At 39.1% G+C, this 14,609-nt stretch overlaps 1 protein-coding gene across 1 annotated transcript; it reads right to left on the reverse strand.

Annotated features, from left to right (window-relative positions):
- Positions 1–303: 303 nt before the first annotated feature.
- On the reverse strand, positions 304–13,619 carry LOC111334404 (CD151 antigen). Its single transcript, XM_088744955.1, has 7 exons — positions 13,458–13,619; positions 5,914–6,102; positions 4,927–5,001; positions 3,646–3,741; positions 2,170–2,313; positions 1,453–1,536; positions 304–824 (listed from the first exon to the last, which is right to left on the reverse strand). Exons 1-7 carry the CDS (start codon positions 13,518–13,520, stop codon positions 759–761), a joined length of 717 nt encoding a protein of 238 aa, XP_088601081.1. The 5' UTR covers positions 13,521–13,619; the 3' UTR covers positions 304–758.
- Between the last annotated feature and the right edge of the window lie 990 nt (positions 13,620–14,609).

Genomic DNA, 14,609 nt, shown 5'->3' on the forward strand with positions numbered 1-14,609 from the left:
ACTACCAGCCACGAAGTAGCCGAAGAGAAACTCATATATATCTCATCTGTCTACCTTGTTTCTTACTGTGTGGCTGCTCTTGCCACAATGCCTCCTGGAACCTTCTCACTGGCTACAAATCTAGGAATTAAGTGCCCTATACATTTTAACTGGATACCAATTTAAGGCTGCCTCTATTCACTTATCCTAACCTACCCTTCTTTCTTGGGCTGACCTGTGAGGCAGGAAAAAGTATGTCACTTTTTATGATAAAACGGAGTATATTCGCCCATTGGAAAACTCAGTAGCAGTGGATACAAAAGGTATTGTACAACAAATACTCAACAAATTTAATGACTCATGTCCATATTACAATCTAATACAGATTTTGTCTAAATACACATTGGGTAAAATTATCAGCTTGGCTTGGATTTAAAAGATAAGTACTTCTACAAGTCGCTATCATGTGGTTACAGAAAATGCAATTGTTGATAATTAAGGTTGTAAGAATAAGTTAGGGAAAATGCTGAAAAAAGAAACAAAAAACAAGCACACCTCAGCTGTTAATTACATTTTAAAGGCTGCATGGCAATACAATAGAAATGGCAAATTTTCCCATGTAGTTAATTGCACCTTCACAAATACAATCTTCTAACTGACCCAACATTAACATAAAACAGCAGGCTACAATCTACTACACTACACTTGGGTTACACTAGAGCTGAATGTATGTCTAATGATTTGCTAGCTGCACTGCTGATTGGCTAGCAAGTGTGACATTACACTACTTCATACTCCTGCTTGATGGATCGCATAAGGCAGCAAGCAAAAACAATGCCAATCAACTGAGGAAAAAAAAATATCTAAGAGTCAAAAATTGGAGCTCTGACACATCTGAAAGACAAGAGCATTGGTTATAATTGATTTTGAAGTAGTGTTAGGACAAGATGGAAATCCAAATGAAATTTGCCTAGAAATCAAGATAAGGAAGGTATAATTATGGCACCCAAGTTTCCATAATTTTGATAACTCTACAGGCCAGCTAATGGCATTTAAAGTGCAAAAGTAACTTTTAGGTGCAGTCATAACATGAAGGTGGGGAAAAGTTTCTTACATTAGTCATTCTAAAAGGGAAGGATTTAAGTGTAAGGTACTGCTCTACCATCCAGAGTAGCATGAACAAATCCAGATATTGCTGATGTGTTTAGTAATGAATTAAATATATTAGCCACTTGATTTCTTTCATACTGGATAGGTCTCCATTAAGGTGAAATTTACTCATTTGAGCTGAAAAACGGATGTTACATAAACAGGGCGATGTGTGGATTGGAAAATATGAGTCCCACAGAACCATGCATGGATGCATGGCTGCCCTGGAATTGACTCCACTCTACCTTAGCCTAAAGTTAATAAAACCCACAAAAAAGGGGATTGGTTGGCATTGAGAATTCAAACTCTTAATTAAGTACCAACCTGGACAAAAGCAATACCGATACCAACTCCACCAACAATCAGGAGGTGTTCACGAAGAAACTTTTCAAATCCTTTGAGGCATCCCTTAAACAAAAAAAGAAATGTTTATTTCTGCCGTAGATAAGTGTTTGTATCTAGGTTAAAATGTCGAAGTGATATGAGTAATAAAAAGACAAATCAGGAATCTTAGCTAATAATTATAACTTAAAAATTTATGAAAACAAACTCTCACAGAAGTTCCTTGAATTCATGATTTTTGTTTTTTGGTACAGAAGAACATAACCAAGGAGGGAAATTTTTCTGGAGCTGCACAATCCAACTCAATTCATTTAATATTTCAAGAATTATAATTATGTTTAAAATTCACAGTCAGTCATTAATAAATCAATTTGGCTCAATCAATAAGTAGAAATTAAATTATTTTCAAATACTTGATACACATAAACTTGGATAAAATGATAATTATGCAAGGTTGTTCATAAAGTACAGAAAGTGAACCTTTTCATAATTAACTTTTGACCCATCATGGTGGGATAAGGAACACTTTCAAGAACATCAATTTATTCTATATGACATCTTTGGACAGTAACATTATCAACTTTTTCCTTATTAAAAATGATAATAACAACAGCATTACACTATTATGGTGAGTGCCTAATACATTTTTTTCTATTTAAAAAAAAAAAAAAAAACACTTTAAATTGAAATATTTCTTACCTGTGTATAAATTTCTGTATTATTTAGACTTCTCATTGCTTCAACAGTGGTATTACACTTTGGTGTCCTGCAGCATGATTCTGGGAGTTCAGTCGTATTCTGATTAAGGTAATCCTCATAACCATCAACACCACAACATTCAAACTGAAAAACAAAACAACTATTGCTAAGTACAATAAATAAACTTCTTGAAATACACAACTCAGTTGAAAAAAGCATAAAGTAAAATCTTAATAACCTTAGAGACAATCTCTAAAGAGTATAATTATGTAATTGTATAGGTCCTCTTCTATTTAACCTTAAAATTTACTATGTGGTTGAGAAAAGAGTGAAAGTGAATTACTGCTTAACACCCTGACATCAAATGAATATGAATGTTCTCTACATTGTTCTCTATACAATTCCTAATTTTGGATTAGTATCTTAACCAATTCTAGAAAACAATTTACTGATTTGCTATGCTGTAGTTCCTCATTGATACAAGTAACTTCCCTAAAAGATAAAACAAAACTCTGAACAGATTGAAAATTTGTTTAACCAAAAACAAACTATATTAACTTAATTTAAAGCTCTTTCCATTAACAGTAACAGATTTTGGCTACACTGAATTTACTCACTGCTACAAGTAACTTGCTTCAAATTTTGGCAAAATAAATTAGAATGCATTGATAAATCGTTTAAACACAAAAAAAATGTGCTTAATAATACATCACATAATAATTACGATACAATGTAGATCACAGGGCACTTAATACACAACTAAGTGTGTCATGGATGGATGTTGAGTCAGGGCTCAACACTAACTTTTCAACTTACTAGCCAAGTGGCTAGTAGGCTACTGTTAGTGTCAAGACCTATGAGTGTAAGGAATTTCAACAGAAAAACTGGTCTGTGTAAAGAACTCCTATATACTTTCAGGCTCCGGTTGTTCAAAGGGCGGATAACGCTATCCAACGGACAAATTGCTACCCAGTCGATAAGTGTTACCAAAACATACTGCGCTATCCACCAGATAGAGATTTATCAAGTGTATAGCGTTATCCATCCTTTGAACAACCGGGGCCAGATATTAATTTTATCCCTACAACACTGCAATTCCCCTGATGTACTACATATAAGAAATACTAACATTTCCATCTCAAGCAAAGTAACTTTTAATAATATTCTATGCACATTTGATTGCTACATATGGTCATATCTCAGGTTGGATTCATTCAATACTGCATCAAACGGAGTTCAGAATTTTTGGTTAGCAAAGGATGCTTCAATTTTCTAAGGGTGCATTCCTTTGTGATGACCTTGTGTAGGATAAGGATTCCTAATGCATAGCATTTCTTTGTAGCAAATCTGTTTGCAGATCATTGATCCAATGAACCAACTCTGGACAGTACAAATATTCACCAGATCACTGATTGGAGTGGTCTGAAATGGAGTCACTGAATCACAAGTTCTATCACAACAGAACAACCTAATTACCTTCTCCTGTACATTGTCTATTGCCTTTTTCTCTTCTCCACCTTTAAAATACTTCTTAATACCCTCATCAAGTGCCTTTTTGGTAACTTCCTCCAGCTATAAATTATGAAAAACAAACTTTTTAGAAATGTTAATAATCTAAGGGCTTGGTGCTAGTTAGCTTAAATGTTGTGACAATGACCAAAAAAGCTAGAGTTAATTTTTACAATTAAGAGACAGTGTTTTCATCTTAGCCACATCAAACTTGATCAGTGGATACAGAGGTATAGACTGATATGAAAGTAAGGATCATGTAACTTCTACAGACACCAATCAAGATAAATATGGAAAAATTGCAAAGTTTTCAGAACAAATTTGCAAAGAAAATTAAACTAGGCAAGATGTCTTGTTCAGAAGCTCTGAGTGTCTGAATTGGCTCCCTCTGGCTGGAAGACATCTATTTCATTGTTGTACCACCGTAGAAAATGCAATCAAAGGAGACATTCCGCAACATTTTGAAAGTTTTAAATCGACATTAAGAAGTTCGCATGGCTACAACACTAGAAATGGTTACTTACCTAGACTGCCTAAACCTAAAACGGAATCCGGAAAGAGGGTGTCCTACTTCCATTTTATAAATGACTGGATGTCCCTCCCAGTATTTTTAAGAAGGCCAATGCCATGCACAATTTTTAAGGAAACCCTTACAAGATTCTTAATGGATAAATATTTTAAATGATGGATAAAACTTTAGATATACGCCGTTTTAGATCTGTGACAATTGTATTTCTTATTTTAGCTTTTAATACTTTTTATTTTTACGGAGGACCTCCCTGAAAACCATGTATTTACGTGACGGGTGCTTCCTCCTTAAAGATTGTTTATTATTATTATTATTATTACATAAAAAGGACAGTGCCTACTAAAAGGGATCTAATTTCGCTGCTAATAACTGGGTGAGAAAAATATATCTTATCAAGGGCTATCAAAATCCAAAAGGAAAATTAGGGGTGGCCACTCAATAATCCAGGATAATAGGGTTGGGAATTTGCAAAAAGTGCAAGATGTTGCATTTTTCGAAAAAGCGATAGAAATAAAATTCCCACTCAATTAGACTTGAATTGAGTTTTTTAGTGCAGTTCAAGTTCGCAGTGGCAATAGTAGGATTGCAATGTTAGGATTGCCCACTTTGAAACTGCAAGACGGAAAAGTGCTCAGCCATATAAAGCTGATTCAGGTAATAGCTTTATATCACTGAGTATGCAATCTGATACCCAAAGTTTAAATTGAATTTCAGCATACTTTTCCTTTGTAAGCATACGCCACAGCACCAGCAGCAATCTCCAGGATGAAAATTATGGCCAGCAAAATAGCATACTGCAAGAAAAATACAAAGGGTATTGACAATTAGAGCAACTAAACTTAAAATGAGTAACCTGTATTATCATGCAATATCCTGCATTCATAGCAATTTACATAAGATCACATATCTTTCAAAAGTAACTTTCTGGCTGGACACCATACTCTGATCTGAAGAAATTGTTTCCTTTGACTAGCTTAAGAATTTTATGTCAGACTGACCACTATTACATGGGAGGAGGGGGAAGGAGGAGGGGGAAGGAGGAGGGGGAAGGAGGAGGGGGAAGGAGGAGGGGGAAGGAGGAGGGGGAAGGAGGAGGGGGAAGGAGGAGGGGGAAGGAGGAGGGGGAAGGAGGAGGGGGAAGGAGGAGGGGGAAGGAGGAGGGGGAAGGAGGAGGGGGAAGGAGGAGGGGGAAGGAAGAGGGGGAAGGAAGAGGGGGAAGGAGGAGGGGGAAGGAGGAGGGGGAAAGAGGGGGGGGGAAGGAGGAAGGGGAAGGAGGAAGGGGAAGGAGGAGGGGTTAAAGGAAAACAAGTGGAGGGTTCCCATTAACTATCATAGATGATTTCGGGGCCTTTGTACTTACTGACTCATAGTTATCAAAACTATACTTCACACTAATGGGAAAAAAATCGGAAGCAGTCTCTTTGAACATTGCTGGAGTTGAAGATCTTGTCATGAGCTTTAAATGAAAACTTGACTGAATCATTTTGTGTTGTGATACATGTAGCCAATAACTAATACAAATAATGATGACATTAAATAATTGTGCGAAGATTTGATTTGTCTCTTTGTTGTGAAAACTTTTTTCTAAAAAATGTGGTCAAAATTAGGGGTGTGCATCATTCACAAGCACATATTCTACGTGGTTAAATAAGTTAAAAAGAATAGTGACAAAAAGATAATCAGTTATGAAATATGAGAGCCAATACCGTTGTGACCATGCAGTAATTCTCCTTCCAGGCACCACAACATCCCAAAAAGCCAACAATTGCAACAATGACTCCAATGATAATAAGAAACACTGCACCAGTTGCTGCATTACTTTCACTTAGCTGAATTAAGTCTTTGTATTTTAGCTTGATCCAAGCACCAATGCCCATCAAAACAATGCCAGAGATCTACAAAAAAGCAAACTTGAATCAGATTTGGCTACAATTTAAGGAAATTTATTTTTTCAAAGAGGACTCCGTTACAAATTCTGCAATCTGATCGGTAAAGGAGCAAGCAAACATTTTCCTATCTCTACGAAAGAATAACAACACTTCAGCAAATTATCTTGATCTACCATATTTATTCACTTATAAGGCACACCATTTTTTATGAGAAAATATGCTTGTTTGATCAAAATCTGCTCAAAACTTGGGGTGCGTCTTATAACCGAGTATTTTTGCGCAACAAAATGTTAAGATCACAATTGTAGCAGAACTTACAGTTACGAAGACATGAAAACACTAATTGTTGATCATCAACTCTGTGGTGTTTTGATATTTAGCTGTCAAACTGGGAGTTTTTTTCCAATTTTTTGCTTTCACTGCCAGAGCAACCATGAAACTTTTTCAGATCCATCACACCTTTGGTTAACTCTCAACCTTTTGGTGTGTCTTATAACCGAGTATTTTCACAAAACTTTACATTTGGGAACTTGGCTTGACTAAGTTGCCAAGTTTGGGTGCGTCTTATAACTGAATAACTACTGTACTTTCAAAGATGACGACAATATTTTGCCTTTCCACATTTCCCTCAAAAATTTATCAACCCAGGTTTCCCTTTGCTCACTTTCAACTGGCAGGGAAAGTCCCTGTAAATAAATTGAATGGATTAATTCAAAGCTTGAGTTTGTTTGCTGAAGTGAGAGGTATGAATCTTGTCGTTCTACCAAAACGAGATAAATAAAAGATAATTAAACTAGGAAATTTCTCAAGACACCAAGAGATTAAGGCGCGCTGGCATTCTTCAGCAACATTTTCTTACTTTAAAGTTCTCCAAAAGAATGCATGGTTCCCTTCTTAAAAATTCCCAAAGAGATGCACATGAAAATTCCCTCACAATTTCAACACATAAGCTGACAGGAGAATGATGAGAATAAACAAACTGATCAGGAGGTTCCATGATGTAACACCAAATTTCCTCAATTCCTTTACAGGATAATATTCAATTATACTTCAGAACAGTTGTCTCAATATAACAATGAAAAACCACTTTATTTCACTCCAAAATAGCGAAAAAATTTACAGAAATGTGATAAGAAAAAGAGAAACACAAAGAGGGTATGTGACCATGGCCCCAGTCCCATAACACCCCGCACACCACTGAACACTCCGCCATTTTATTTCGTTCCTGAAAGCATGGCTGTGTCAGGGAATTCGAGGGAAAATCCTCCAGAAATAGTGCAACAGATCCTAAAGTATTAGTTGAGTCTATTTTTGCCAGTCCGGAAGCATTAAATTTACTCCGGTCAGCATTTACCGCCAATTCAGTTGGAGCACTCAAGGCTCCAGTAACTGACCAACCTTGCATAATGCAGGCCGGGGTGCTCAACGCCCAAGAAATGGCAAGGACAAAGGTTAATACAGTGTCTGCTGATGCTGAAGAAGGTGACAATCTGCCCTTCGCTAAACAGCCCCGTTTGAGTGAACACGTAGAGCACGAGGAGGACCTTGAAGAGGACATTTACTCTTCGGCCTCTCGCTGGCAAGCCAGCGAAGACCTGTCTACATTCATTGAGACATTCCGTAAACCGTTGCAACCATTTGAATGGAAAGCAATTTATCGCAAGTTCCCAAGGCCGGATGTTGATGTGGCTTATACCCCTCTGCTGGATGAATGCCTGTCCAGCCTGATACCTGGCATTAAGCAGGCAGATAAAGATGGCAAATTTATTCATGATCGCATCTTGGACCCCGTGGGTCCAATGGTATTTCTTTACGAGCATTTGAATGAGATTTTGTCTGCCTCCAAAGAGCAAGGAACTGTGCTCCTCTCATCAGACCAGCTTCAAGGCCTGTTTAATGCTTCTGCACATGGATTACGCTTGCTTGGAAATGCCTCGGCTCTCCTTGCTAAAGAACACCGCTCTACGGTCCAAAAGAAAATCAATGCCAAGGGGTCTTTGACTTCCCTGGCCACTGAGGAGTTCCCGGATGCCGAAAAAAGTCTATTTGGGAGCAGCTTTGAGGAACGTCTTAACGCAAGATCTGAAACAGCAAAAACACTTCTACAAGCAGCAAACGTGAGCTGCAGTCAACAGTTTTTTCGTGGTCGCACCACCCCATCCAGATTCCGAGGGGGGTGAGGGGCTGGTGTGTATGGGACCCCCAGTACATCCCTCCCCCCCCTTCAGAGGCCTCTCTTGTTACAGGGGAGGAAGACCAACAAAGAACAGGGGTTATCCCAGTCCACAACTCCCACAGACAAACCTCACCCAGTAGACAGCCAACCTATTTTTCAGCCAGGTATGAACTTAAACCTCTATGTTTTAAAGATAGATCATATTCCCCTGGCAGGCTGCTTAAAACATTGTATAGCGAATTGGGAATTAATTTGTGTAGACCCATGGATTCTGGGGATGGTTCGAGGGGCACACCTTGACTTTGTGACACCCCCCTTCCAAGAAAGAGTCCCACTTCCACATTCTTTCTCCCCAGAGGAAACTTCATTGGTGGAGATGGAGGTTCAGGAGATGTTACAGAAGGGTGCAGTTCACAAGGTCCCTCTGGAACACTCACACAAAGGGTTTGTCAGCAATCTACTTTTGGTGCCCAAAAAAGGGGGTGGTCAGAGACCCGTAATAAATCTAAGAAATTTAAATCAGTTCCCAAGGTATGAGTACTTCAAAATGGAAAGAGTGCATATGTTATGAGACCTGCTAAAAAAAGGCGACTTCATGGTCAAGTTGGATTTAAAGGATGCTTACTTCACACTTTCCATTTGGGAAAAGCATCAGAAATTTCCAAGGTTTATTTGGAAAGAGGACCTTTTCGAGTTTGCTTGCCTCCCCTTCGGCCTGGCCTCAGCACCTCGGATATTTACCAAATTAATGAAACCAGTGGTGGGCTTGTTAAGACACCTAGGTATTCGAGTCATTCTTTACCTCGACGACCTGCTCATTATGGCAGACACGAAAGAACTTCCCAGATCTTAGACAACAACAGCCCTGACATTATTAGAGGGACTGGGATTTCTAGTGAATTTCAAGAAGTCTGTGCTCTCCCCAACAACAATAATAGAGTTTCTGGGGTTTACGGTAAATTCAGTAACTCTGACCCTTTCACTCCCTCGAGACAAAGTCAGGAAAGTGAAAAGGAGTGCCAACTTTTGCTATACAACCCCCTTCCAACTATCCAGGAGCAGTCCATGGTCTTGGGCCTTCTCACTTCCCCCATCCAAGCAGTCTTTCCAGCCCCCCTCCACTTCCGGCATTTACTGGCAGACAAGAACAGGGCCTTCAGTGTAAATCAGAATTATGCAGCCACCTTTCAACTGAGCCTCCTTGCAAAGGAGGAATTTGTATGGTGGAAGGACAACTTAGAAGCTTGGAACAGAAAAGCTCTGTCCACACGGGACCCAGACCTAGTGATAGAGACAGATGCTTCCCAGAAAGGCTGGGGAGCGTTCTGCATAGGAGTCTCCACAGGGGGTCTATGGTCAAACCGGGAGAAGAAGCTCCACATCAATTGCTTAGAACTCTTTGCTGGTGCCTTTGCAGTGAAAGTTTTTGCTCAAAACAAAATTCAAATGAAAATCTGCTTACTCATGGACAATGTATCGGCTACCCCTTACATAAACAAAATGGGAGGTACAAAATCTCCAGTCCTTGCTCAGCTAGCATCAGACCTCTGGAGTTGGTGTCTAGAACACAAAATCTTGTTAGAAGCCCAACACATTCCCAGAGTTTTGAATGTCAGGGAAGATCACGAGTCCCGAACATTTCACGATCACAATGACTGGAAGTTGTCTCCAGCTGTTTTCAACCTTGCAAATCAATCACTGGGACCCTTCAATTAGATCTATTTGCTTCCCGTCTCTCAGCACAACTTCCCAAGTTCATCAGCTAGAGACCAGATCCAGAGGCAGAAGCATTCGATGCTTTCTCCCTGGACTGTAGCAAGGTGCATGGCTATGCCTTCCCGCCATTTGCTCTCGTCGGTTGCTGTCTTCAACAGGTCTTGGCTCAGGAGGTCCCAGCCTGTTTGGAAAACTCAAGTGTGGTATCCACTGTTACTAGACCTGTGTGTTGCAACACCTCTAATGTTGCCAAACTTCCTATCCAGGCAGGGGCAAATCCACCCTCTATCCGATCTACAACTAGCAGGCTGGCTAGTGTCAGCCAATCCTCCACAGAGGCAGGAGTTTCAGGATCAACTCAAACTTTACTCCTTGCTGCCTGGAGGAAGAGCACTTCAGATGTTTATGCCTCAGCTTGGAGAAAATGGGCTAGCTGGTGTTCTCAAAGGCAAATTAATCCCCTTCAAGCAGATGTCTCTGCCATACTAGAATTTTTGGATTTTGAATATGAGGCTGGGAAAGCTTACTGAACCCTCAATGTTTACCGGTCAGCCATTTCCATGACACACCCTAGAGTCGATTCCTTGCGAGTGGGTGAACATCCCTTGGTAAAGGCCTTATCTTACATGGAGTCTTTGGGTAATAATGACCTTCTAACCTTGAAGATTTTGTCCCTAAAGTTAGGTCTCTTGTTTGCTCTTACCTCTGTGGAACAAGTATCTGAAATTGTTGACGGAGTAGTATTTGATCTTCCAGAGTTGACTAAGAAATCTAGGTTTCACCAAGGTCCTAAAGGCCTCTTTTCATGCAAGCTTTCCTGACAATCCCAAGCTCTGTGTGGTGGATTGTCTTAAGGAGTATGAGAAAAGAACTGAACCTTTTCATGCTCATTCAGAAAGGTCTAAACCCAACAAGCTGTTGCTTTCTTACATTTGCCCTCACCGACCTATCTCATCAGAGTCCTTGAGTAGATGGCTTGTTTCCTTTCTATGCAGTGCTGGGGTAGACACCACCATTTTTAAAGCTCATTCTGTCTGAGGTGCTGCTTCATCTGCAGCTATGAGTGCAGGAATTTCCCTCAAAGACATTTTGTCTTTAGCAGACTGTTCACAGGATTCTACTTTTGTTTGTTTTTACTAGAGACCAGTTTTCAACCCCTCAGTTGCTCGGCAAGTTTTAGGACATGGTACTTAGGTTCATGAGTTCCTTTGAACTTACATTGCTATATTGAGACGACTGTTCTGAAGTATAATTACAGATTATGCAAGGGCCGCTTGCGGCCTGAGGTATAATATGAATTATACGAAGATAAAGGAGGCGAGATATAACAATATCCCTTCCCTTCCCCCCCAATAGAAGCAGTTGTCTCGTGAACCTTGTATCATTTATTTGTAACCTTGTTCTTCCTTGTTTTTTTTTTTTTTTCAGTCGCTCAAGAAAATGGCGGAGTGTTCAGTGGCGTGTAGGGTGTTATGAGACTGGGACCATGGTCACATGCCCTCTTTGTGTTTCTTTTTTTCTTATCACATTTCTGTAAATTTTTTCGCTATTTTGGAGTGAAATAAAGTGGTGTTACATTGTTATATCTCGCCTCCTTTATCTTCGTATAATTCATATCATACCTCAGGCCGCAAGCAGCCCTTGCATAATCTGTAATTACTAGAGGGGAAAATCACTTGTCAGATATTGAAAATAAAAGGGTCGAGGAAGCGATAATTCTGTGACAAACTTACTGCAATGTACAATTTTTAAGCATCTTATCCTAGATATTATAAATTACAGTAAGAAACACTTGTGAAAGTGCATGAATGACTTGGTTAACAATCCACTCTTCTTTAAGTTCAAGAGCGAAATGTTAAAGAATGGTTCCCAAATTTCAACCAGTCTGCTGAAAACACTATAGCAACAAAAGATCCTGTCAGTAATGCATCAATAAGTTGCATGGCTTGTCACTTGGGAACAGGACAAAAACTTTCCACCTTTAATAAAAAACCTCTTGCTTTAAATTAAAGAATTATGAAGAGTTTATCCTTATTTCTGTATTCAAAAAAGGCAAAATTGAGATATTAGAACAAGTTCTGTCGATTTCTGTTCACAGCAGTCTGCCCACACCAACATTGGATGGTTCGATGGTAACTTTCTGATATTCAAAGTCACCAGCTATTAAAGACAAACGTTTATGTCAAACCTATAGTAACCATAACAGGTTCACATTGGGTTGGCTTTAGAATTTAATTTTAAAACTCTTCTACTTCACATATTTTCATCGTTAGTAAATCTGCATATTTCTTCATCACAGATTTAGAAGAACTATTATGCAGTTGTGCTGAGACCATTCATGCAAGAAAACAAGTATGCTGAATTAGAACAGATAATTATAAAGAGAGGTTGTTGGGTAAATAAAACTAGGCGACTCCAAAAAGTTTGGCACTCCACAAAACAGGAACACTTGGGGGTATTATTTCAGGGGAAACATTGAAAATTGAAAATTAAAACTTCTGAGCCGAGGATTTAAAGCGATTTAGGTATTTAAATACTACCGTTTCACTAAACGATAACTGCGAGATGACTTGAAGGCCCAACTCTAGTAGATGGTGCACAACATACAAATTGTAAAACTTGACTTGTTTGTGTACTTAAAAATTCCCAACTAAATATCCTTGGCATATCGCAAATGAGAAAACATTTAGTCAAATAGCTAAACTTACACCGAGGGTTTTAATTTCAGAAAAATAAAATGATCAGTCCAGCACATTTTGTTTCACGCGTCACCAACATTGCACCAGTTGCAAATCGATCAAAGAAGATTCCCGAAAAATTTTCACCCTCGGCGCACAGCCACCTCGCCATTTTTTTTCTCAATCTCTTCTGTATAAACTCTACATCAATAATTCAGTGAATTTCGCACGATAATTCTCTGAGAAGACTTTTACCGATTTCATTCAGCCACAAAGTATAAGAAAATTAGCAATTAAGTAGTACACCGAGAGTGCTTGGAGTAATTTACGAGCTAAAAACGAAATTATTTATCTCCGCCTATTATGTTGAACTTGGCATGAAACGGACGAAAATATTGATACCCGCACCTCTTTCGGATCACCCTGTGCACCAGATGAAAGCGACTCTACTATTAATTTACGAAATTTGTCTGCCTTTCATCGGTCCCTCCCACAAAATATTTAAATGAAGGTCGCCATAATCAAAGACGGAAAACGAAAGCGCATCTCTTTAACCGAAAGAGCCGAGGTCCGTACCACCCTGAACGATCGTGAAAGCTTCAGACAACAACAACAACATCAACTCTACAAGAAAGTTGTACATATACACACTGGCGCGGATAAAGCTGTGAGCGAACTACAAGTGAAGGTAAAATTATGCGTAATGTAAAACTACTCCTAAGGGTTATCGACTTGGGTTGGAGCAGGGCTACTAGAGTCATCACGCAATGAACAAGACACTTTCAGCTTACCCAAAAGATGAGATTGAAGAAAAACAACAGATATTTGACAAGCACCATTCCACCTTGAGCCATTTTTGAAATTCAGTGTCTTAAAACCGCGAGATTGCAAGTCAATTACTGTGGGTTGCGAAATGCAAATGGTCAAGAAGCTTCGTATAGGCTGAAAGCACTAATTTCTATACAACTGAATTTAGAATATACGTCATTTACGTGTGACCTGATTGGCTAATGTCCGGGTCTCGTGAGGATTCTGTAAGCAGTGAAAAAAGTACAACACAACACTCATTGCGGAAAAAAATATTAATATTTTAAATAATGTTGCGATTTAGCCTTATTTTCAGCTGATAAGCTTATAACTGTGTTAAACTTCAATGATATAGATGCGGTTTTTTGAAACTCAGGGAGAACCAAGCCGGACGAGAGTGAACGTAGCATCTACATTTAAAACATTTCACATCTAATTTTAAGCGCTTCACATTACTTAAGACTCGTTCGCCGTTGTTTTTCTCTAAAATCAAAACACCGCTCATTATATATGCAGGGGCGAACACTAGAAGAATTTGTTGTGCCGATCACACGCGAAAAAAAAAAAGTTATTAAGTACACATACAGGTGCACTATGCTTTCAAAAAAAATTTAGAGACTGAACCAGCAACAAGAATCTATAACTAGAGTACATCTGGTATTCTAGCAGTTTTCTAAACAACCTTTACCGTTGTTACTAAAAAACACCCCAAAGCTAATTATATGCACGACTGATCCGTTGATTGTAGACTAAAAATTAATGAGGCAGGACGGGTTTTTCGAAACATAAACGAAAAGGGACTACGCAGTTATTATTGAGATATTACTAGTTTAGGGGGCTGAAGCCGGAAGGGGGGGGGGGGGGGGTCCGAAGGATCGGAAAGCGGATCAGTCGTCGTTAAAAGAATATCAAGGGAAGACCATATGAAATCTGAGTGCCAATGAGGTGGGGGGGGGGGGGGGTAATTAGAACACTGACAGAGATGGATGGACCATCACATGCCACCGGATGAAATGCATCATCTGATACGAACCCTATTCTATTTGATATTTCGAACGGAGTTTAGAAAGTAGAAAGGTGAATATATTCTGACGGTGTGATACCAAATTGTGGTTCCGTGTCATGTGAAGGAAAAA

Source organism: Stylophora pistillata, chromosome 14 (genome assembly GCF_964205215.1).
Source record: "Stylophora pistillata chromosome 14, jaStyPist1.2, whole genome shotgun sequence".
In the NCBI taxonomy this organism is placed as follows: Eukaryota; Metazoa; Cnidaria; class Anthozoa; order Scleractinia; family Pocilloporidae; genus Stylophora; species Stylophora pistillata.